General features: G+C 38.3%; 1 protein-coding gene across 4 annotated transcripts in view; it reads right to left on the bottom strand.

Moving 5' to 3' along the window:
- The window catches only part of DTNBP1 (dystrobrevin binding protein 1), a 171,864-nt gene that overhangs the window by 112,421 nt on the left and 35,773 nt on the right, over positions 1 to 23,670 (bottom strand). For all 4 annotated transcript variants that reach the window (XM_027876444.1, XM_027876364.1, XM_027876221.1 and 1 more), the window contains one exon: positions 1,736 to 1,868. In XM_027876444.1, coding sequence (XP_027732245.1) covers positions 1,736 to 1,868 — 133 coding nt within the window. The remainder of the gene's footprint in view (positions 1 to 1,735; positions 1,869 to 23,670) is intronic.

The raw sequence follows: 23,670 nt of genomic DNA, 5'->3' as shown, positions 1-23,670 counted from the left end.
TTCCAATTACATGTAAAAATAGCTTCAACATTCACTTTTATAAGATTTTGAGTTCCAAATTTTTTTTCCCTCCTTCCCCTCCCACCTCCCCAAGGTGGCACGCAATTTGATCTAGGCTAAACACGTACAATCATATTAAACATATGTCCACATTAGTCATGTTATGAAAGAAGAATCAAAACAAAAGGGAAAAAACCATGAGAAAGGAAAAAAAAGAGAGAAAATAGTACACTTCAATCTGCATTCACGCTCCACAATGAGTCTTTTGGAATTGTCTTGGATCACTGTTTTGCTGAGAAGAGCTAACTCTATCAAAGTTGGTCATCACACAATGTTGCTATTACTGTGTATATGTTCTCCTGGTTCTGCTCACTTCACTCAGCATCAGGTCATGTAAGTCTTTCCAAGTTTTTCTGAAATCTACCTGCTCATCACTTCTTATAGAACAATAGTATTAAGAATACATCTCTTCCCCATAAGCTGTGAGAGATACATGTTCTTTCTCTCTTCTATTTTTTTAACAGCATGAATTTATGAGTGGAGTTGATTGTTTGGTGTCAATTTTTGATCTACTGAAACTGGGATCAATTTGTGTCAGGCTAGGCTAAGTGCTGCCTTTCCTACTGGCCACAGATTTCCTCATGGTCATGCATCCATTTAGAATGTTTTGTGGAATATGGTGAAAGGTGCTGGTCTAATTGCTGCCAGACTACTTCCTAGTTTTCACAAGTTTTTGTTTTTGTTTTTTTTTAATCAAACAGGAGTTCTTTTCCTAAATAATTTATGTCTTCTGCTTCATCAAATACTGGGTTTGGGGGTCTGTTGTTTCTGATTCTCTTATAATATTTATTATTTATTAAAAAGGAGAGGGCAGAAAATCAAATCAATAAAATAGCAAATGAGCAAGGTGAAATCACAACAAAGCCAGGAGAAGTAAAAAGAATAATCAGAATCTGTTATATGTAGTTTATATACTAAAAAAATTGAGAACACAAAAGAAATAGAGGAATAACTTAAAAAATATAAATATCAGATTGACAGAACACTAAACAGGGGTCTTAAAATAACGCAGTCTCACAAAAGAAAATTGAACTGACTATAAAGAAAATACCAAAGCAAAAAAAATTCCTGGTCCTGAATCAATTGGGACCAAGGAAAGACTCTGCCTCTACTTTGCCCAATGTGTCCCTGCAAATCATTTTTTGTACTTTCTTAGATTACCAGAGCCTGAGTTAGAATAAGGGGTCTGATGTAAAGGACTATAAGCTTCAGTTGGTTCAACCCAATCAAGTCAGTTTAGTGTCCTCCAGACTAGCACTTTGAGGTAAGCCCAATGTCTCTACACACAGTCCCTGCTCCTCACTCCTGGGAGAAATAAGAAAGGAGAAAAAGAGGGAAAAGAAAAAGAAAAGAGATATATGCAACTAATTCACTGGGAAAAAATTAGATCAGACATGTCTTCTTACATAACACTGCCTCTCAATGTCCATGACTCCCTCCATTTTGTTATGGGTCTTAGTAAACTCCTCTCCTTCTTGAGATCTATAGAGCTTATCCAACACAAATGTCAAGGACTTCCTATACAACAAAAAACTGCTAGAGATCTGGGGAAAGTCCACATACTAAATAAATAAATAGATAAATAAAGGTTATAAGTTTTATTCATCTTTGAATCTTACTACACCCAAATTATTTTTAATCAGCTTAGTCAATAGTATATATTGTACAAACTTACCTTTTATTTTTCTTGTAATTTTCCAGTTGTTGTGTCTGTAGATGTTTGTATCTCTCTAATTCATATTGCCCACATAAGTCCTCCAAATGCAGTAAATGGTTTTCTACCTCTTCAAAATTAGCTTCTAACTGAACTGATAGAATAAAGAGGAGAAAAAGGAATAAAAAAATTATCAAAATGGCATGACCTGAACAAAGAAAACAATATTTTCTATAAATTCAACTTTTAAAATTATTCTTATTGCTTTGCACATTTATATTATTTCTCATCAAATTATTAGACTCAAATGCTAATATCACTGACTATCATAAAACATACTCCAAACTGTTTTTTCCAAATTATTATCCAACAAAGCCAAGGGATAGAGTGTTCTGACAGTTAAAGGTAATGTATAGGAAGTTACTGATACACTGATTATATTAAATTGTTAAATTACTTTGATTAAATTTATATTGTAAAATTAAATACAATAAAATATAGTTCACACAAATTATATTTAGTATAATTTAAGTTTTCTTTGATGACCTAAAAGCACATCAGAACCTTGCAGTACCTCAGAGACATTACGGTGTATACCAGTTGTCATTGAACCACAGATATGCCTCAACCCAGAGAATGTTAGAGGTCAATGAAAACTTAGAGACCACCTACACCTGAGAAGCCAGAGTGAGTCACTTAAATCATTCAGTCTAATCCACCTATTTTACACATAAGAAAAGAGTCATTCATAAGGGCTAAGTTCACAACTTTAGTTAATGGCAAAGGAAGGGCTGGAACTTAGTATGGGGAAGACCATTCATGATATTCATAATAACCTTGCCACTTTATTTTAAGAATGTACCATTGTTATCTGGATGATATAGGGCATTACAGAAAAAATGAGTGGAAAAAAGAAGGCTAGAAAAATCTGCTTTTGGCTTCAGAAATGCTATGAGGGCAACGTAACCATGGCAAAACGAATGCCCATTTAATTTATTGGTTCAATTAATATTGAAGAACAGACAGCTATTCCACAGGAGCCAAATCTCAGGCTAATCCTTGCAGGAAAATGTCATGTTCAAATTACAGTTGCTTAAAATCCAATAAAACAGTAAGTAGAAACCAAGAAAACCTTGTTAGTTAGAAAATAATTTCATTTTCTCTTTTGACATTCAGGTAATTAACCACTTCCAGAAAAGCTCTATCCTAAACCATTATTTAATTCATTTCAACAAATACTTAGTAAGCACCTACTGTTTACAAGGCACTATGGTAGGATCTGGGGCTCTAAAGATGAAAATGAAATAACTCCTCTCAAGGACCTTACATTCTTCTGGGGGATACAACACATACACAGTAATCTGAGAAAGGAAAGATTATTAAGAACTGTGGGGGTCAGGAGGTGGCAGGATTCTGAAAGGCAGAGCTGAAGGAGTTCAATTAATGCAAAAGTAGCTTAGGGTTCTTTCCAGATATGTGTCCATTATCTATTCTGGAGTGGGGAACCTTCTAAGTCCTTGGTGCGGCCTTTTGACTGAGATCAAGTTTTATAGAACAAATTGTTCTATTAAGGGGATTTGTTCTGTAAAACTTGGATTCAGTCAAAGGGCCACACTTGAGGACCTAAAGGGCCACATGTGGCCTTGAGGCCACACATTCCCCTCCCCTGAGGACATTTTCTTTCCTTTCTAAGTTCCTGTATGACAATCTTCTTTTCATCACATTTTAGATTCTCATCCAAGGGACTTCAACATACATGGTGGGGCTCCCTCAAATACCCTAACTTTCTAGTTCCTCAATTTACTCATTTCCCATGGCCTATTCCTCCACTCCATCTCAGCTATTCACAAAGTAGCCATGCTTTTGATCTTGCCACTACCCATAAGCATTCCACTTTCATGTTCATGAACTGTGATATTCCTTTACTATGTTATTTCAGCTTTCCCTCTGCCTTATGACTCCTAACCGTGCTCTTTATCCTTTACGTGACTTCCAATGCCTCTATCCCCCAGGACACCATCTCTTCATGGCTACATTCTCTTCCTTTCCCTCGCCTGATTCTTTGGTGTACCACCAGTTCCACATCACACTGTCCTGTGTCCACAAATTCCCGAGTCCTTTGCCCAATCACTGATCAGGCACTGCCTGATCCCATCCTTGGATTACTCCATTTGTATTCTTTTGCTCCCACATGTTGCTGAACGTAGCTGGAGAAAGTCACGGAACCCTGCTGACAAGGTATACTACACATGTACGTTATGTAGTCTCAGCTGGGCCCTTCAGTGCAATAAGGCAATCCTTTTATACCTCCCAAACCAATTTCTCATTCCATTTACCACAGTGGCTCTTCCTGACTTTGTAGTCCCTCCTCAAACCAACTAAAGATACTCCTCTACTCACCCTCTCATGAGGATTAGGACCTTGCCTCAAGACTTCACAAAAAAAAACTGAAGCCATTTGCCAAGACATCTTTCTTCTCCCCTATTTCTTATCTCACTTGAGGACCTAGAGGGTCACATGTGGCCTCCAGGCCGCAGGTTCCCCACCCATCTTCCCATCTTAAGAACTCATTTTTTCCAAGTTTTCTCTGACCAACCTCACTCCCCTCCCATTCATTGTGCCCTTGTTTTACCTTCCCTCGGTAACTGTGCACAGTTTGTGTTGCCTTGTCTTTGAGCTCCTAATATTTCCCAAGTCCATACACGTGTCTTGTCTCTCTAACTAAGATGGATGAGGTCAGGGAAAGCGCAATACTTAAGTTTCTTTTTCTCCCCCCCCCCGCCCCCGCCATGTGGAATGACTCAGAAATGCTTATTATAATTGATTTTTTGGGTGCTATTTTTTTTCCAGCAAGTGGATAACATTCGGCCACTGACTGTGTATTCACTGCCAACCCCAGCCTGAAACACCCTGACCCCTATCCTCTCTAACTAGACAAATCCTTTACATTACTGTACATTCCTTAAGACCCATTTCAAATGTTGCCCTGTCCTGATGGAAACAGAAGTTGTACCTCAGGCCCCTAGCTAGTCCCCTCAGTTTCTCTGAGGAAATGAGCACATAGCAGAAAACAAAAGGCCTGGGCAGAGGAAGGTATTGCCTCTTACTGCCTTCCCTAGTGGACACAGTGCAGCAAAAGATCAAAGGTTCCTACTCTCAGTCAGAGGAATTTGTCTCGCCCTTCCTGGGGCTTTGTGTGGGCAGAAGAATAAGTGGACAAGTATGGCTGAACTGCAGTGTGTGGAGGGGAGTAATGTATAAGAATCTTGGAAAGGTAGGAAAGGGACCAGGATATAAAGATGTTTAAATGCCTAAAAGAGGAGTTTATATTTGATCTTAGAGGTGATAAGGAACCACTGAAGTTTGAAAAGGTGGTTAGATAGGGTCAGACCTACACTTTAGGAAAATCCCTTTGACCACTGTGTAGAAGATGGAACAGAGTAGAAGGAGCAAATAGGTTACTATTTATAGTATTAGAATAGTAATTATATTACAATTATTATTATATTATAATTATATTATAATAGTCTAAGCCAGCAATGATGAGGGCTTCAACGAAGGTGGGAGTGGTGGCTATGGTGAGGAAGGAATAAGATACAGAAAAGAAACAACAAAAATTGGCAATTAATTGGCTATGTAGGTTTAGTAAAAGTAAGGAATCAAGGATAATACAATGGTTGAACATGACTATAATATGAAGAGATAAGGAATTTAAAGAAAAATATAGAAAACAGCTTTGACTAAACTGAATTTCACTTAGAGTATATTTGGTCATTTTACCAAACTCAAACATGGCTATTCTTAAATAATCTGGTAGCTGGTACTGTTGACACATAGAGAAGAAAAATACTCAGAATTTAAATTGTTATAACTGAGGACAAGAAATTCGGCTGTGCCTTGAAATATACAAAAGACAATGACAGGACTATTTGATGGGAATTGGAGTAGTAACATTTAGTTGTTGTTCAGTCATGTCCAACTCTTTGTGACCCCATCTGAGATATTCTTAGCAAAGATACTGGAGTGGATTGCCATTTCCTTCTCCAGCTCATTTTACAGATGAGGAACTGAGGCAAATGGAATTAAATGACTTGCCCAGGGTCATGTAGCTAGTAAGTGTCTGAGGCTGGATTTGAACTCAGGAAGATGAAGCTTCCTGCCCTCCCCAGTGCTCTATTCACTGCACCACTTAGCACTTAATACACAATTAATTCATTTAGAATTCAACAACTCTATTTTTTTCTTTTTTTTTTTTTACTTTATTTTTAACATATGTTTTTAAAACTTTGGGTTACAAATTTTCTCCCTTCCTCTCTCCCCACCCACCCTCATTAAAAAGGCAAGCATCTCGATACAGGTTATAGATGTGGAGTAATGCAAAACACTTCTATAGTAGTCCTGTTGTGAAAAACTAAGTACATTTCCCTTCATCCTATCCTAACCCCCATTTATTCTCTCTTTTGACCCTGTCCCTCCTCAGAAGTGTTTGCTTCTGATTATCCCCTCCCCCAATCTGCCCTCCCCTCTATCTACCCCCTGCTCTCTTGTCCCCTTCACCCCTTATTTTCCTATACAGTACGATAGATTTCCATACCCCACTGTGTATGTTATTCCCTCACTCATTCCCTCTCACCTTCCCCTATTTCCCCTCCACTGTAAAAGCCTTTTCTTCTGTTTCATGTGAGATATTTTACCCCATTCTACTTCTCTCTTTCTCCTTCTCCCAGTATAATCTTTTCTCACCCCTTAATTTTACTTTCCAGATATCACCCCTTCATCTTCAATTCACCCTGTGCCCTCTATCTATCTATCTATACATGCATATATTTTTTTCCCTCCCTCTACCCTAATACTGACAAAGGACTCATGAGTTACAAATATCATCTTTCCCTGCAGGAATGTAAACAGTTCAACTTTAATAAGTCTCTTATGATTTCTCTTTCCTGTTTACCTCCTCCATATTTCTCGTGAGCCTTGTATCTGAAGATCAAATTTTCTATTCAGCTCTGGTCTTTTCCACAGGAATGCTTGAAAGTCCCCTATTTCACTGAATGACTATTTTTTTACCCTGAAGGATTATACTCAGTTTTGCTGGGTAGGTGATTCTAGGTTATAGTCCTATCTCCTTTACCCTCCAGAATATCATACTCCATACCCTCCGGACCCTTAATGTAGAAGCTGCTAAATCCTGTGTTATCCTGATTGTGTTTCCACAATACTTGAATTGTTTCCTTCTGGCTGCTTGCACTATCTTCTCCTTGACCTGGGAATTCTGGAATTTGGCTATAACATTCCTAGGAGTTTTCCTTTGGGGATCTCTTTCAGGAGGTGATCGGTGGATTCTTTCAATTTCTATTTTGCCCTCTGGTTCTAAAATATCAGGGCAGTTTTCCTTGACAATTTCTTGAAAGATGACGTCTAGGTCCTTTTTTTGATCATGGCTTTCAGATAGTCCAATTCTCTCTACTGGATCTATTTTCTGGGTCAGTTGTTTTTCCAATGAGATATTTCACATTCTCGTCTATTTTTTCATTCCTTTGGATTAGTGTTACAGTGCCTTGATTTCTCAAATTGTCACTAGCTTCCAATTTCTCTATTCTAATTTTTAAGAAAGTATTTTCTTCAGTAAGCTTTTGGACTTCCTTTTCCATTTGGCCAATTTTGCTTTTTAGGGCATTATTCTCCTCATTGGCTTTTTGGACCTCTTTTGTCATGTGAGTTAGGCTATTTTTTAAGGTGTTATTTTCTTCAGTATTTTTTTGGGTCTCCTTTAGCATCACTCTCAGTTTATCCTCTACTTCTCTTACTTGCTTCTCAAAATCCTTTCTGAGCTCTTCCATGGCCTGGGACCAATTCATATTTTTCTTGGAGGCTTTGGATGTAGGAGCTTTGGCTTCATTGTCTTCTTCTGGTTGTATGCTTTGATCTTCTTTGTCATCGAAGCAAGATAATATAATCTGACTCTTTTTGTGCTGCTTGCTCATGATCCCAGTCAATTACTTGAGTTATAAACTCTTTGTGAAGGTAGGGGTCTGTTTCCAGTGTGGAGAATGTACTGTCCCAAGCTTCAGGGGTTTTGTGTAGCTGTTTTCAGAGATACTTCTAGGTACCTGTAAATTTTCACTTCTTCCAAGGTGGTATGACCAAGGGCAAGGTGTTTACTCCTTTCCTGGCCTGTGCTCTGGTCTATGAGCACTCTTTTCTGTCTTGGAACTGTGAGGAGGGTTTCCTTTCCACAGCCACTATAAGCTCCATCACACCAGCCCTCCTCCTCGCCCCAGGACCACCACCCAGAACTGTGACCCAGATCCAAGCATGGGCAAAGCAAGAGAATCCTGCACCAGCAGAGAGATCCCTGCAATCTCCCTCTGATCAGCCACTTGATTCCCCCGCAGTCTATGGGTAGAAAGCTCAGGAGGCAGCCGCTGCCCCAGGGAATGGGGCTGGAACCCCACCATCCTTCTCTCTCAGCACCGCAGAAACAGACTTTTCCCACTAACCTTCTAAGTTGTCTGGCACTCATGGGTTGAGAGGTCTGGAAACCGCCACACTACCTTCGATTCAGTCCTCTGAGGCCTGCTCCAAGGTTGCTGTGGCCTACATGCCCATGCTGAACTGTGCTCCTCTCCCAGCCTGGTGCGATATACCTTTCTGATCAACCATCCAGGCTGTCTTGGGCTAGAAATTTGTTTCACTCTGTCTTTTTGTGGGTTTTGCTGCTTTAGAATTTGTTTAGAGCCATTTTTTATAGGAATTTGGAGGGGTTTAGGGGAGAGCTCAAGCAAGTCACTGCTTTTACTCTGCCATCTTGGCTCTGCCCCCTCTCAACAACTCTATTTAAAAGAAGTTTATCTAAACTAAGATTTACTAACTTCTTAATGCACTCATTATACTCTAACTTGCATTATAGTTATTTGTGTACATAGCCTATCATGCAATAGAATATAAGCTTCTTGAGGATAGAGCATGGGTTGTGTTGCTTTTGTATCTCTGGTACAGAAAACACAGTATCCATTAAACATAACTGGTGCTTATTTTAATAAACATTTATTGAAATTTATTTCATTTTTACTATGCCCAAAGGGCTATAATACTGTGCATATTCTTTGATCCAGCAATACCACTGCTAGGTCTATATCTCAAAGACATTAAAAAAAGGGGTGGGGAGAGGACCTATTTGCATAAAAATATTTATAGCAGCTCTTTTTGTGGTGGCTGAGACTTGGAAATTGAAGAGATGTCCATCAAATGGGGAATGGCTAAACAACCTGTAGTATATAATTGTTATGGAATATTATTGTGCTATAAGAAATGACAAGCAGGATGATTTCAGAAAAACTTGGAAAGATTTACACAAACTGACAGAAAGCGAAGTGACGAGAACCAGAAGAACGTCATACACAGTAACAGCAATATTGTTTGATAAGGAACTGTGAATGACTTAGATATTCTCAGAAATACAATGATCCAAGAAAATCCCAAAGGACTAATGATGAAGCATACTATCCACCTACAGAGAAAGAACTGATATTGTTTGAATACAGACTGAAGCATGCTATTTTTCATTTTCTTTCATTCTTTTCCTTTTATTCAAGTCTTCTTGCACAAAATGAGTAATGCAGAAATGTTTTACATGTTTGAACATCTATAACCTGTATCTGATTGCTTGCCATCCAAGGGAGGAGGGGCAGGGAGGGAAGAATAGAATTTAGAACTCAAAATTTAAAAAAAGTTTAAAAATTGTTTTAATATGTAATTGGGGGAACATTAAATGTATTATTAAAAAAAGAAACTGATTTCATTTTAACTTAACACAACCTAAGTCAGTAATTACTACCACCATATAAAACCTATCTTATGAATTTGGGTCTCAAATACATAAGTCTAAAATACTATCTTTTCATTACTCTCTAAAAATCAATCTTTTAGGTTAAATTTAAGTATTATTACACTCTCTTTTTATTATCATTATTATTATTATTATTATTATTATTACACTCTTAAATGCAAGACACCTAAACAGAAGAGAAAGGAAAAAAAAAACTTAACTGAAAACCATTATTTCTGAAAATAGAATGGATAATAAAATTAATGAAAAGTGGGTATAAAATACCTGATTTTTTAATCCTTCTGAATTTTACTTGAACAGATGGTAATTCCCACTTAGATTCTACTTCAATTGGCTTAGCACAATAGTAATGAGGCCAAAGTCATGAATTCAACACCTAGATGGGCACTTAACTTTTCACAGATAGAAACTGTAATATGGCTAAACTGTCCTTTAGAGAGGCATCAGGCGATAATAGAAAGAAAGCTATATTTGAAGTCAGAAGATGTTTCAAAACCCAGTTCCTCCACTTACTATCTGTATAATCTTATTTAAGTCACAATCTCTCTGGGCCTCAGTTTCCTTATCAGTAAAATGAGGGTGCTGGCCTAGATGAGCTCTAAAGTGACTTCCAGATCCACATCTATGATTCTACTTTTAGCACCAGTCATTCATATATTAGTCATAGAGGAATTAGTCTTTTACAGATCACTACACTAAGAAACTTAGGTTATATGACCCAATGATAATTGGTCAATATCTTCTTCCAGTATGAAGAACAGTACATTTGGATTCAAAATGCTAGAGACGCCACCAAAAAAGGATTAGTCATCATTTCTGAATATATTTTTTAAACTAAAACTTTAAAATAATAACCAAGGTAATAAATTGATGTATTTATATTTAATTTAAATTTTTTTTTTTTTGACTAGGCAATGGGGTTAAGTGACTTGCCCAGGATCACACAGTTAGTAAGTGTTATGTGTCTGAGGCCAGATTTAAACTCAGGTCCTCCTGAATCCAGGGCTAGTGCTCTATCCACTGCACCCCTTAGCTGACCCTTAAATATTCTTAAACCATTTTATAAGAACTAATAAAACTTGGGCATATATTATTCAGAAAATGATGCAACAAACAACTCACTAATAACATATTACACATCATTAGAAACAGAAAACATGGAATTTTAAACTTCAATGTGCTTTACAGCTGAAATTAACAGTTGCTAATGCCTCCTCCCCTGCCAAAAAAATCACCATGTATTCGCACATATACATGGATATATTTTATATTTATCTTTGTTCATATCCCTCCCCTCATCTTACTCTCTGTCCCTAGAATGTAAAATCCTTGAGGGAAAGGTTATTTTGTTTTTAGGCAGGTAGATAGAGAGCTCGGTGAGTTATAGTTCTAAAAAATTTCTTGAATCTGCTTTATTTTTTGTCCAGATTAAGGATTTCACTGATGTTGGGAATTTTTGGTGGAAAAAAAAAAACAACCTCTCATTTCCAGTGTACATGGTCAACTTTTGCCAGATGGTGAAGTTAATAGAATGCCTGATAGTCAGGAAGACCTGAATTTAAAAGCCACCTCAGACACAATAGCTTTGGGACTCTGAGCAAGTCACTAAGCCTTGCTCAGTCTCAGTTGCCTCATCTGTAAAATGGGGATAAGAGCACTTATCTCACAGAGTTGATGGAACCAAAAGACATAAAAGACTTGAAGTATTTTGCAAATCCTGAAGTGCTATATAAATGCTAGCTATTCATTTTTTCTATATTCAAAGAGACTAATAGGGTGATTGGAAACATAGCACAGTCTTAATAAATGCATGCAGACAGAATGGGATGCTACAGATTTTTATAAAAATAAAATCAGATTGCTTCCTCCCACCCACTCCCCCAATCTGGATATCAATAGTACTCAGGGAAAAAATAAGCATTACAATGAGCATTACAGCAAATGAACATAGAATTTAAAGCCCTGAGAACTTCCCTGACAGAACTTATTCATTTACTATTATAAAGAGTTTTAAATATAAAATTCAAAGATAAACAAAAATAAACTTGGTAATCAAACTTGGAATTAATATACACAGAACAGCAGTAAGCACACGTACGTACCAATACACTTTTACAAGAAGAACAAACCCCACCCTATTGTTTATCATAATAACAGTATGTCATATTCATGTGATCAGTGGAAAAGAGAAGTAGAATCCAATTGTGAAAATATATTAGGGAATGCCTGACAGCTGTGCATGAAATAACTTTACAAATCTCCAAGAGAATTTCCCAAAGGAGCAGTGATTTCATTTAGAATTTTTCTTTATGCCATTTTTTCAGGTACATATTATTTGCAGCAGTGCCACTGATAACAATTTAACTAGCACACCAAATTTAATTATAAGGAATATTATTTTACACTCATTTAGTACATCAGTAACAAAATAATTCAGATTAATGAAACAAAGAACAATCATTTGGCTTCAGGCTGATGGTAGAAAGATGAGGTATAATTCTTTTGTACTGTGTTTGACGGCATTGACAACTATTAATAAACCAGATTCTCTAAACACTTAAGCTACTCCCTGGTGGTGATATGAAAACTTAATGGGAGCATTAGTTCTTAAAAACTATCATGGTACTAATTAGTTAGTTGTAGCAAAGGTACATTAAATGCTCTCTTTAGTTTATTTATCTACTAAAGGGCCTAACTCACCAGCAGGAAGTAACATCGGCGGCAGGAGAATTTCATTCATTAGGCACTAATAACTATGTAATCATCCTGTGATATAGCCAAACAATAAACAATTCATAGAATTATTAAAGAGGTAGAATTAGAACTCAAAACTTCCTTTTTTTTTTTTTAAACTATCATTCCAACTTCACTTAAAAAAAAACAAACCTGAACATAAAATGCTGGGCCAGTGCATTTCTTGTTCTAAATTAAATCAGCCTTTTGAAACTGGCTTACATAAAAGAAGAAGAACTGGAGAAAATTTGTACTGCTTCTAGGAGTTATTTTCAAGCATAGTAGAGTCATAGAATTAGAGTACCCTCTAGTGGCAATTTAAGAAGGCACAACACAGATTTCTGAGTCTTACCAAAGTCTCTCATAGAGAATCTACATTGGGGTTATTTCAATGAAGAAGAAAATATTTCATAGGATCACAGACTTAGAGTGGGAAGAGTCTAGTCCAAAGACCATCTAGTCCAATCCCCTCATTTTAAAGATAAGAAAACTGTGGCAAAGAAAACTTGAGTGTCTTACAAGGTCATACAGGTATTATATCCGATGTAGAATTTGAATTCAGGTCCTATGCAGGAGCGAGGGCTTTCTTCCCTTTGAGACAAAATAATTTTGTGCAGTTAATTTGCAGAAGAAAACTTCTCTAAACAGGGTGAATGCAAAGTCTTAGTGCAGTTAAATGCACTATTAAAATTTAAACTACACTAAGACTTTGGGGACACCTGGTATATACCAAACTCTCTCATCAGAGTATCATTTGTTATTCATGCAGCTTGCAAAAATGAACTGTTTTCTTCACTTTATGAGCCTTTCCTCTCTTATGCAACAAAAGTCTCTTATGTCACTAATCTGTATTATCTGGATTTTTTTTTAAATAGCTAGATCACTGTTAAGAGTTAAAAGGCTGTATTACACTATTAGGTCTTGGATCAGGACTTCTCTCCCCAAGGCATTCTTTTCTAAATACCAATAAAACATACTTTAAAAAGTGAAAAATAAATAACCAAACACCCACCCACCCCCAACACACACACCTATACTCCTGATCCCATTTCTTCTAGACTCCCAAGTGAATTTGCTTCAACAGTTAGCCTTTCTTCTTCAGCACCTTTAGATTTCATTCTCACTGGATTCTCCCCTCTGCCTCCAAAAATATCCAGGTATATTGAAAGAATCTTTGCTTGACCCTGCTACTTTCATTATCCTGATTCTCCTCATACCTCTCTGACTAATTCTTTCCTGTTAGACCTTTACTGACTCCTTTTCCTTCTGACCTCTCCCTCTCTCCCCAAACCCTCTCATAATATCTGGTTCTTTGCTTTTTTATATTTTTTGGAGTACTCATCTATATAGATTCAATTATCAATGAGCTGATCAGATTTTCTTGAACTTAGTCCTCAAACCCAGGCTTGAGTCTTCCACAGTCCACCTGACTTAAAGTTGACATTCACCAGAGTTCAATTCCTGATTCTCTTCTTTTTTATATAACAAACTCTCTTCCACTCTCATGAATTCAACTATTACCTCTAAGCAGAAGACTCCCAGATCTCTAGCTACAACCTCTAGCTCTAGGGCCTCCCCTGGGATGTAGAGGGCCCCTGTCTATAGAAACAATTTGATTAAAGTCATAGGCAGACTTCCAGAAGCCTAGATGGTGGAGTAAGCAGTAAGTTGCCGTAACTCTCCCATATTCACCTCCAAACAGCCATAAAATAATGCCCCAAAACAAATCCTAGAATAGCAAAACAGCAAAAAGATGGGTGAAACAATCTTTAGTCCAAGAAACTTGAAAGATTGCCAAGAAAGTTCTGTCTCACTTGGGCAAAAGGGGAACATGATCCAGGATAGGAAGCGTCCCAGTAAGGCAACAGGAATCCCCACCTCACCAAACCAGAGGGAGATCCTGGGCCCCAGTGTGGTGGAGCAGGCAAACCTCAACACCAGGATACCCCACATGCTTCAGCATAGCCAGGGGAATAGGCAGACTCCAGTTCCAAGAATGGCCACATGCTTCAGCATAGCCTAGGCAAACAGGCAACCTCCAGCAGCCAGATCTCCATGTGCTTCCGCATAGCCCAGGACAAACAGGCAACCTCCAGTAGCCAGATAGTCTCAGTTTCAGTGCAGCCCTGGGGAAATGTAAAAACACCCCATTGGCCTCAGCACATGTGAGACAATAGCACTAGGACCCTGGCTCTGCACCAGGTAAGCTGACAGATCCCTATGGCCTCCAGTAGTGCCAGTTACCTGCCTACCACTCCAACCCTTCAGCATAGCACCAGATGTAAGGGTCCCCCTTGAGGGCCTCAGGGCAACATCATTGCAACACCAGGTTAAACAGTTAGGGCCTGCAGCCCCTAGCCCAAGAAGCCCCTTCTACCCCAGAAGCAGAGTTCAAATTTAAAAGAAAGGAAAAAGGCCAAAAAAGATGAACAAAATAATAAAAAAAAAAAGAATCTGACCATAGAAAGCTATTATTGGTGACAGGGAAGATCAAGACACAAACTCAAAAGTGGACAATAATGTTAAAACACCTATGGGCAAAAGCCTGACGAAAAATGGGAAGTGGTCTCAAGACCAGAAAGAACTCAATACAGAGCTCAAAAAGGAGCTTTAAAAATCATATAAGAGAAGCAGAAGAAAAGTTGGGAAAAGAAATGAGAGTGATGGCAAGAGAATTATGAAAAAAGAGTCAACAACTTAGAAAAATTAAACTGCTTAAAAAGTAGAATTGGCCAAATGGAAAAGGAGATGCAAAAATCCACTGAATAAAACAATTACTAAAAAAAACAGAATTTGCCAAATGGAAATGGAAGTACAAAAGCTAACTGAAGAAAATAACTCCTTAAAAGTTAGAATCTACTGATCACCTCCCAAAAGAGATCCCAAAATAAAAACTCCAAGGAACATTACAGCAAAATTATAGAATTATCAAGTCAAGGAAAAAACACTGCAAGTTGCCAGAAGGAAACAATTTAAATATCGGGGAGTCACAATCAGGATTATGCAGGACTTGGCAGCTGCAACATTAAAGGATCAAAGGTCACTGAACATGATATTCTGGAGGGCAACGGAACTAGGACTACAATCAAGAATCACCTACCTGGCGAAATTAAGCATAATACTTCAAGAGAAAAATGGTCCTTCAATGAAATAGAAGGATTTCAAGCTTTCATAAGGAGAAGACTAGAACTGAACCAAAAAACTGATCTCCAATATCAAGACCCAAGAGATGCCTAAAAAGGTAAAAAGGGAAAAGAAAACATAAGGGATTCAAAGGAGTTGAACTGTTTACATCCCTACATGGGAAGATGATACTTGTAATTCTTAAAAATTATACCACTAATAGTACAGCTGGAAGGAATATACATAGACAGAGGGTACGGATATAAGGTGAATTTGAGGGAATAACTTTAAAAAAAAACTAAGGAATAAGAAAGAGGAGTACTCTGGGTGTAGAAGGAAGAGAGAGAGGTAGAATGGGGTAAATTATTTCATGTGAAGAGGCATGAAAAAACCCATTACTGCAGAAGGGAAGATGGGAGGGTGGGCAACGGGCACCACTTGAACCTTACTCTCATCAGTATTGGCTCAAAGATTGATATAAACAATGAGTTGCATACAAAAATTCATCTTACCCAACAGGGAAGTAGTAGGGGAAGAGATTAAGTAAAAGGGGGCACAGGGCTGACAGAAGGGAGGGCAGATCAGGGCAGGTGGTAGACAGGAGCAAAATACTGGTGAGGAGGGAAAGGATGAAAGGACAGAGAGGACAAACAGGAGGAAAATACATATTAGTAATTATAACTGTGAATGTGAACGCAATGAACTCTCCCATAAAACGGAAGTGGATAGCAGAGTGGATCAAAAACCAGAATCCTGCGATATGTTGACTACACACTTGAAGCAGAGAGACACAAAGGTAAAGAGCTGGAGAAGAATCTATTATGCTTCAGCTTCAGTAAAAAAAAAAAGGGGGGGAGTGGGAAGCAATCCTGATCTCAAATAAAGCAAAAGCAAAAACAGACCTAATTAAAAGAGATAAGGAAGGAAACTTTTGCTAAAAGGTATCATAGACAATGAAGCAGAATCAAAACTACACATATATGCACCAAGTGGTATAAGCATCCAAATTCTTAAAGAAGTAGTTAAGTGAATTACAGGTTCATGACCAAATGAGAGATAAAGAGCATTCAAAATAGTTAATTCTGATTATATTAAATTAAAAAGCTTTTGCACAAACAAAACCAATGCAACCAAGATTAGAAGGAAAGCAAAACGCTGGGAAACAATCTTTACAGCAAGTGTCTCTGATAAAGGCCTCATTTCTCAAATAAATAGAGAACTAAATTTATAAGAATACAAGCCACTCCCTAATTGATAAATTGTCAAAAGATATGAACAGGCAGTTTTCAGATGAAGAAATCAAACATATCTATAGGCATATAAAGAAGTGCTCTAAATCATTTTTTTTAACAAGGCAATTGGGGTTAAGTGATTTCCCCAGGGTCACCCAGCTAGTAAGTGTCAAGTGTCTGAGGCTGGATTTGAACTCAGGTCCTCCTGACTCCAAGGCCAGAGCTCTATCCACTGAGCCACCCAGCTGCCCCTCTAAATCACTTTTGATTAAAGAAATGCAAATTAAAACAACTCTGAGGTACCAGTTCTCACATATCAGATTGGCTAATATGACAAAAAAAGGAAAATTAAAAACGTTGGCGAGAACGAGAGAAAATTGAGACACTAGTGCATTGCTGGTATTAGATTTGATCCAACCTTTCTGGAGAGCAATTTGGAACTATGCCCAAAAAGCAAACAAACTGTGCATACCGTTTGATCTAGCAATATCACTATCTGTATTCCAAAGAGATCATAAAAAAAGGGAAAAGGACCTACATGTGCAAAAATATTTATAGCAACTCTTTTCATGGTGGTAAAATATTGGAAAATGAGGGGATACCCATGAACTGGGGAACAACTGAACAAGCTGTGGTATATGAATGCAATAGAATACTACTGTGCAATAAGAAATGATGATCAAAAAAACCTGGAAAACTTGTATGAAGTGATGCAAAGTGAAATGAGCAGAACCAGGAAAACATTGTACACAGTATCAGCAACACTGCATGATGATCAACTATGAATGACAACTCTTCTCAGCAACATAATGATCCAAGACAAGTACAAAGGACTCGCAAAGGAAAATCCCATCCACATCTCGATAAAGAACTGAAGGATTCTGAATGCAGCCTGAAACATACTGTTTTCACTTATTCTTTTTTGTCTTTTTTTCCATTTTGATCTGTTTCTTCTTTCACAACTGTGACTAATATGGAAATATGTTCTACATGATAGCACATATATAACCTATATCAAATTGCCTACCATTTTAGGAAGAGGGAAGGGGAGAAATGGAGGGAAAAAAATTTGAAACTCAAAATCTTGTAAAAATTAATGCTAAAAATTGTCTTGACATGTAATTGGGAATTATAAAGTACTATTAAAAAAAGAAACATTGCAAAATTATATATATATATATATATAATAAAATTCTTGGGCCCATGTGATTTATTGATAAATTTACTCTGATTTATTGATGAAGATTTTGAATAATTAGCTCACAACATTCACTTTTTCTTAAGTATTTTGACTGAAAACACTGAAGTGTACAGATCTGAAATAAATGTTTAAATTTGGATTACTGTATTTGTAGTCTACCACAAAGGTTACAGTTCCTGATGATTAAAGAATGAATTCCCCACACCATTATTCTGGGGATTCAGAAGACAACATTATTCTTCAGATATTCCAGCAAAACAGTTTATACCATGAAGGCTCACTGCACTCTTTTTCTGCCCATGCCACAAATAATAATTGCTTCATTTTCAGAGAGTATCTTCAATACCATTTCTGTACCATTCCAGGCATAGGAAATATCCAGAAAAAATTCCCAGAATGGCGAGATGGAGTTCCTTATTTGAGGAACAGCAAGGACACCAGTGTCATGAGATCAAAGAGTACGTGGGGAGCCAGAAGGTGTGAGAAGACTGGAAAGGTAAACGAGGGTGGTGTGAGAAGGTGAGCAGGTAGTGAAGGGCTTTGAATACCAAACAATGGATTTTATGTTTGATCCAGGAGGTGATAGGGAGCCACTAGAGTTTATTCAGCACAGACGTTAACATGATCAGACCAGCAATTTAGCTAGATCACTTTGAGAGGTGAATAAAAGATGGGCTGGAGTGGGGATAGACCAGAGGCAGGAAGATCCACCAGCAGACTACTGGAATAGTCCAGGAGTAAGGTGAAGGCCTGCACCAGTATAGTAAGTGTCAGAGAAGAGAACGGAGCATATTCAAGAGCTGTTACAAAGGCAGAATCTGGGCAACAGATTGGATGGTGGAGGGGACAGAGTAAGAGATAGTGAGGAGTCAAGGATGACACCTAGTTTCAAGCCCAAAGGACAAGGAGGATTGGTGGTAGTCTAAATAGTAATAGGAAATTTAGAAGAGCTAAGGGTTGGAGAGGAAAGATGAGTTCAGTTTTGGGCATACTGAGTTTAAAAAAGCTACAGGACATCCAGTTCAAGATGTCCAAGTCAATTGTTTGAGGCAGCTGGAGATGTGAGAGTAGAGTCTAGCAGAGAGGTCAGGACTAGATAAACAGATTTGAGAATCATCAGCATTTAGAATCACAGGTTCCCAAAGTCGGGGTTACTGCCCCCGGCGGGGCGGTGGAACGATCCAGGAGAGCAGTAGTAGCCTCAGGTGCAACTGGGGGGCATTGAATAAAAATAAGGGTTTACCTAACCTAACCACAGAGGGGTGCTGAGTAATATTTTTTTAAAAGGGGACAGTAGGTCAAATAAGATTGGGAACCTCTGATTTAGATGATGACTGAGTCCATGAGAGTTGATGAGATCACCAAGTGAAATGGTATAGAGGGAGAAGGAAAAAAGCCAACAACAGAAAGTCCTGGGGGACACCTAGGGGTTAGTGGGCGTAACCTAGATGAAGATTTAGCAATGGAAACTGAGGAGAGATCAAATACGCAGAAGAACCAAGAGAGAACAGTGTCCTAAAAAACTAGAGAAAAGAGAATATCCCAGAGAAAAAGGTTATGATCCACAGTGTTAAAGGCTGCAGAGAGGTCAAGAAGGAGGAAGACTGAGGAAAGGTCATTTGATTTGGCAATTAGTGACTTTGCAGTTAATTTAGTAACTTTGGAGAGAGCAGTTTTGGTTGAATGATGAGATCAGAAGCAGACTATAGAGTTAAGAAGACAGTGAGAGGAAAGAAGTGTACCTCTTATTGAAGACAGCCTTAAGTAGTTTAGCAAAAGTGAGGAGGGATATGGGACAAGAGCTGGCAACAATGGGTCAGGTGGGAGCTTTATGAAGGTGAGGGAGATATGAGCATATTTGTAGGCAATAGGGAAGCAGCCACTTAGGGAGAGAGTGGAGATGACAGAAGGGGCAATCCTGGAAACAAATACAGGACATCAAATCAGAACATAGAAAATATGTGACTACTATCAGTACTCAAAGATTTATCTTCTCAAAAGATTGTAATTGTAATACATTTTCAAGTCATAAACTTGAAATGTACCTAAGACGTCAAAAAAAAAAATCCTCAAAATCAGCAACAATGTTTTGGTACTTACTTCAGGTCAGAAAATCAGAATTTGACTATCCATGTTGTCCACACTCTAAGTTTCTGACTGTGCCTGATTGCTAGCATAGCTTCAACAACTGAACCACATTTATCTATGGCTACGGAATCTGGAAGCATCCTGTTTAATCCAAGAAAACTGCTGGCTTTAATTTAGGTATATTTACATTTTCCCACATCCCGTACAAATAAGGTAACATTGATTTGGCTGTGCAGAGGTCATTCATAATTACTTTTGTTTTATTCTGCATATTTCATTTCTATCTCAATAAAATTTTTGTGCCTATGATGAGCAAGTAAGGGTCCCATTTGCTTGGGTTTAAGGGCACTACTGCCCAGTTCTTTCGCAAGTTCCAGGGAAATGGTTTATAACATGAAGGCTCACTGCACTATTATGCTGCCCCATGCCCCATTATTATGCCCCAGATATCCATAGCTTCATTTTCAGAAAGTATTTTCAACATCATTTCCATACCATTCCAGGCACAGGGAACTTCCAGCAAAAATTCCTAGAATGGATAAATAAGGTATCTTGTTTGAGGAACAGCAAAGACACCAGTGTCTGGATTGAAGATTATGTGGGGAACCTTAAGGTGTAAGATTGGAAGGGTAAAGGAGGGTGAGCAGGTAATGAAGGGTTATGAATGCCAAACAGTGAATTTTATATTTGATCCAGGAGGTGACAGAGAGCCTATCACAAGTTTCAATTGTCTCCAAATTTGGAGAAGTAACTATTAAGAGTTCAGGTTCTCCTTTTAATTTTGGGCGGAACAAAGAGAAGTTGCATAAGATGAACTGACACGAATGGCTTATGATCAACATTGCTGTTTCCCACATGTTTTCTGGTTTTCTACCTCTAAATCTTCATTCAAGTTGTTTCCTTTACTGGAAGTGTCCTCACCTAACCCTTCTGTCTGATTCCTACCCATTTGTCTAGGCCTGCTGCCATTTCCTCCTTGAAGCTTTCCCTTCCCTCTCCCATAAACCCCAAAATAACCTCTCTTCTGCTTATATAAGTCACCAAACTTTGTTGAAAAGAACATCAGGGGCAGAGCCAAGTTGGTGGAGTAAAAGCAGGGACTCACTTGAGCTTTTCCCCAAACCCCTCCAAATACCTGTAAAAAATGGTTCTAAACAAATTCTAGAGCAGCAGAACCCACAAAAAGACAGAGTGAAACAAATTTCCAGCCCAAGACAACCTGGATGGTTGACTGGAAAGGTCTATTGCAATGGGCTGGGAGAGGAGCACAGTTCAGCATGGGCCACGCAGGCAAAGATTGGGCCTCAGCAAACCTGGAGCAGGGGACCAAATCATGGGGCAACTGTGGTGGTTTCCACAACCCACAAACGCCAAAGATAACTTAGAAGGTCAGTAGGAAAGGTATGTCTGACCTTGGTGAGAGAGGAACTCAGTCCCAACCCCAGTCAGGGCACAGCCCTGGGGTAGCAGCTGATTCGGAGCTCTCAGCCCACAGACAAGGGGGAATCGAGTGACTGATCAGAGGGGGACTGCAGGGATATCTTCGCTGGTGCTGAGGCAGGATTCTCTTGCTTTGCCCGTGCTTGGATCTGGGTTGCAGTCCTTGGTGGCAGGCCTGGGGTGAGGAGGAGGGCTGGTGTGGTGGAGCTTATAGTGGCTGTGGAGAGGAAACCCTCCTCACAGTTCCAAGACAGAAAAGAGTGCTTGTGGTCACTCATAGACCAGAGCACAGGCCAGGAAAGGAGTAAAACACCTCACCCTTGATCATACTACCTTGGAAGAACTGAAAATTTACAGGTCCCTAGAAGTATCTCTGAAAACAGTAGCACAAAACCCTGAAGCTTGGGACAGTACACCCTCCACACTGGAAGCAGAGCCCTACCTTAACAAAGAGTTTAAAAGTCAAGTAACTGGCTGGGAACACAAGTGATCATTCAGCGCAAAAAAAAAAAATCAGACTATAGAATCTTACTTTGGTGACAAAGAAGATCAAAAGATACAACCAGAAGAAGACAACAAAGTCAAAGCTCCTACATTCAAAGCCTCCAAGAAAAATATGAACTGGTCTCAAGCTATGGAAGAGCTCAAAAAGGATTTTGAGAAACAAGTAAGATAAATAGAGGAAAAACTAGGAAGGGGAATGAGAGTGATGCAGGAAAATCATGAAAAACAAGTCAACAGCTTGCTAAAGGAGACCCAAAAAAATACTGAAGAAAATAACACCTTAAAAAATAGACTAACCCAAATGGCAAAAGGGGTCCAAAAGGCCAATGAGAAGAAGAATGCCTTAAAAACCAGAATTGGTCAAATGGAAAAGGAGGTCCAAAAGCTCACTGAAGAAAATAATTCCTTAAAAATTAAAACAGAGCAAAATGGAAGCTAATAACTCTATTAAAAAATCAAGAAATTATAAAACAAAACCAAAAAAATGAAAAAGTAGAAGACAACATAAAATATCTCACTGGAAAAACAAGTGACCTGGAAAATAGTTCCAGGAGAGATAATTTAAAAATTATTGGACTATCTGAAAGCCATGATTAAAAAAAAAGAGCCTAGATATCATCTTTCAAGAAATTATTAAGGGAAAACTGACCTAATGTTCTTCAACCAGAGGGTAAAATAGCAATTGAAAGAATCCATCGATCACCTTCTGAAAGAGATCCCAAAAGGAAAACTCCCAGGAATATTATAGCCAAATTCCAGAGTTCTCAGGTCAAGAAGAAAATATTGCAAGCAGCCAGAAAGAAACAATTCAAGTATTGTGGAAACACAATCAGGATAACACAAGATTTAGCAGTTTCTACATTAAGGGATTGGGGGGCTTGAAATATGATACTCTGGAGGTCAAAGGAACTAGGATTAAAACCAAGAATCACCTACCCAGCAAAATGAGTATAATTCTTCAAGGGAAAAAAATGGACATTAAATGATGTAGAGGAATTTAATGCATTCTTGAGAAGCCAGAGCTAAACAGAAAAATACAAGACTCAAGAAAAGCATGAAAGGTAAACAGGAAAGAGAAATCATAAGGGATTTATTAAAGTTGAACTGTTTACATTCTTACATGGAAAGATGGTATTTGTAACTCATGAGACCTTTCTCGTTATTAGGGTAGTAGGAGAAAACATGTGTGTGTGTGTGTATATATATATATATACACACACACATATATATACACACACATATATATATGTATATACACACACACACACACACACACACAGCACACACAGGGTGAGTTGAAGATAAAGGGGTGATATCCAAAAAATAAAATTAAGAGGTGAGAAAGGATTATACTGGGAGGAGAAAGGGAGAGGTAGAATGGGGTAAATTATCTCACATAAAACAGACAAGAAAAAGCTTTTACAGTGGAGGGGAAGTGGGGGAAGGTGAGAGGGAATGAGTGAATCTTATTTTCATAGGATTTGGCTTAAGGAGGGAATAACATACACACTCAATTGGGTATGGAAATGTATCTTATCCTAAAGAAAAATAGGGGAGAAAAGGACAAAGGGGGGAATGATAGAAGGGAGAGCAGACTGGGGGAGGGGGTAATCAGAAGCAAACACTTTTGAGGAGAGACAGGGTCAAAGGAGAGAATAGAATAAACACAGGGGGGCAGGATAGGATGAAAGGAAATATAGTTAGTTTTTCACAACAGGACTACTATGGAAGTGTTCTGCACGACTACACATGTATAACCTGTATCGAGTTGCTTGCCTTCTCAATG

This window comes from Vombatus ursinus, unplaced genomic scaffold, assembly GCF_900497805.2.
Source record: "Vombatus ursinus unplaced genomic scaffold, bare-nosed wombat genome assembly UNPS02000577.1, whole genome shotgun sequence".
Lineage (NCBI taxonomy): Eukaryota > Metazoa > Chordata > Mammalia > Diprotodontia > Vombatidae > Vombatus > Vombatus ursinus.
Note: the sequence above shows the minus strand (reverse complement) of the source record. Positions and strands in the feature narration are given on the sequence as shown.